The sequence below is a fragment of the Arachis ipaensis genome, chromosome B01 (assembly GCF_000816755.2).
Source record: "Arachis ipaensis cultivar K30076 chromosome B01, Araip1.1, whole genome shotgun sequence".
NCBI classification, from domain to species: domain Eukaryota; kingdom Viridiplantae; phylum Streptophyta; class Magnoliopsida; order Fabales; family Fabaceae; genus Arachis; species Arachis ipaensis.
The window spans coordinates 2,771,014-2,773,612 of NC_029785.2; the positions used below are offsets into that span (position 1 = coordinate 2,771,014).

Consider the following 2,599-nt stretch of genomic DNA (forward strand, 5'->3'; position numbering starts at 1 on the left):
CTGGCCTACCAACGAGATCCACAAGGAAATAATCGACATAGAGAGGAGGGACCGAGGTGGGAGCATCGAGGGACTTACTGCTTGGTGGAAAGCTTGGCGGCAGAGGAGCAGTGGGGGCCACAACACTATTGAAATACGAGGAGCTTCATGGCAGACTCAATTGCATTCCAAGGACAGTGGAGTGATTCGCTGTATGGCGTATGGCGGGAGGAAATGGGTTGCAGATAAAGGAGCCGTCATTGAAGGTGAGGATTATGATTCTCAATTTCAGCGAGGCGCGTCTTCGGCGCGGTGCGGCAGCGGCAGAGTTCAAAGGGAAAACCTTCGGATTCGGGTTGACGACAACATCGAGGAAGGAGGAATTCGGCCCCAGCTCCATGCATCAAGTCTCCGGTATTTTGATGGAAGCTCTGGTAACAATGGGAGATTCCTCAGAGACTGAAAACGAGGAAGACAAGATTAGGTTCCATTAGGGTCGGGCTCCAAGTGGGTTGGGTTGCGGGGCAAATCGGTTCTATTTGTTAGGCCGGGTCAGTTTCTCCGGCCCAAGGCCACGTCCAAAAAAAAGAGAAGGCTATAGCTAAGAGGTGTAACGGGTTCAAATTCTAGCTATGTCTAAGAAGTTAATATATGGAACCCATTAGGAAAGTGAAGGGGTGTGTGTGTAAAGGTACTTGACCAAAAAAAAGGCTATAGGAGTTCACTAATAGCTATTACCCTATCGGACTCATCATGAAGTAACTTGCGTAACTCTTTTGGAGGTGTGTTTAAAAAAGTAAAGCTCCTTATATCTCTTGTACTTCTCTTTGCTAGCCAATCAGCACAAAGGTTGGCTTCTCTATTAGTGTGCAGGATCACAATCTCCCAAGATTTTTCTTCATTTGAATTATTTCCTTCATTATCAAACTGTGACAGAGGAACTCCTCTTCTAGCTCCCTCACTACGTTCCAAACTTCAATCGAGTCCATCTTTACATGTACTCTTCTCATGCCCAAGTCATTTGCCATTTTTAAACCGTGCAAAACTCTCCATAGTTCTGCCTGGGCTGAATTCATATCAACTAATGCTGCCGTAAACCCTCCAACCCCGCTCTCCATTTGTTGTTTTGATCAGGCCCCCACATCCAGCTCTGTTGCCTCCATCTTTAACGGATCCGTCGACATTAAGCTTCACCCATCCTATTGGAGGTTTTCTCCAACCCAACTTTCTCGAATCTGGCTTCTTCCTCTCAGTACAAATGTAGTACTTCTGGTAAGCCCTTTTATAATTGTTTATGCTTTCTTGAATAATTAGCACTAGATTTATGGTCTTCTATAATTTGGGTTGTGGACTTCTTGATTTCTCCATCTCCATAATAGCCAGTATCCCACCATGAATTCATCCTTCCAATTGTTTTGCGATTTTCTTCCCAAGTCTTGACTCAAGTTGACTTTAATCCACATTCTCAAAGATGCAGTAAAAAAGGATGGCAGAGCACATAGTTGTACAATTCCGGGCCAAAGGATTGTCGCCGTTGGATAGTCTCGCACAGCGTGCAGGATGGTTTCTTCCACTTGATCACATTTATGGTAGAAGGGAGAGGTCCTCAAGAATTTGGCTTTCCTTGCAGCCGTGAGTAATTTTCCATGCATCATTTGCCACATGAAGGTGCGAAGTCTCTTAGGGCCCTTCCATTTTCATATGTTTCTCCATATTATGTGTTCTAGTTAGGTGTCTGTTGATAGAATTTTATATGTTTTTATGGTAAACTCTCCATGTGTTGTGTGTTTCCAACTTACGGTATCTAATTGATTTTCAATTTTAGGGGGGGGTTAGCTCCTTAATCTTTTGAATAACACTGTTGGAAAGGTATTCTTCCACTTTTGGTAGTTCCCACTCTCCCCTTTCATTCACAAAAGAAACAAATTTTCTCTTCATCATATTTCTAGGGATATGTTTTGTGCTCTCATTGGCAATGCTTTTTATGTCTGGAACCCATGGGTCTCTCCAAAAATTGAATTTAATCCCATTTCCATTCTCCAGATGCAGTTCTCTTTTACTGTTTCACTAACTCCCTCTAGAGAGAGGAGTGGTTTCACATCCCAATTTGCTCTTCTAGCTTAGTATAGTCTTCATCCTTTTTATGTGTTAGCATCCGAACCCATAGCGCTCTTGGCTCATTAATGAGTCTCCATACAATTTTCAATAAGAAGGTAGTATTCATCTCTTACATTCTTCTAAATCGGATGCATCCTTGCCCCTTAGGGAGGCACATAGTGCTCCATCCTACATGGTGCATTCTTCATTGGTTGTCGCAGTCCCCCATATGAATTTTCTTTGTTCCTTTTCAACTTCTCTCCATATGTCTACAGGTAGTTTAGCATGTTGCATATCGTAATTCGTAATAGGATTTAGGACCGATTTAGCAAGAGTAACTCTTCGTGTGAAAGAGAGACACTGACTCTTCCACCCTTTTAGCTTGCCTTGAACCCTCTGTAGAATATGTTTGAAGTTATATTTACCTCTCCCATGATTAGAAAGCATCGCACCAAGATACTTTTCCAAACTCTGGTTCACCTGAAATTGGCAGATCTGCATAATCTTCTTCTGAGCTTCTTGC

General features: G+C 42.9%; 1 protein-coding gene across 1 annotated transcript in view; it reads left to right on the top strand.

Annotated features, from left to right (window-relative positions):
- The window catches only part of LOC107640488, a 14,342-nt gene continuing 12,426 nt past the window's right edge, over nt 684–2,599 (top strand). Inside the window, exons 1-2 of the mRNA XM_021115679.1 lie at nt 684–1,251; nt 1,451–1,647. Of these exons, the coding sequence (XP_020971338.1) occupies nt 1,642–1,647 (6 nt within the window). The 5' untranslated portion in view covers nt 684–1,251; nt 1,451–1,641. The remainder of the gene's footprint in view (nt 1,252–1,450; nt 1,648–2,599) is intronic.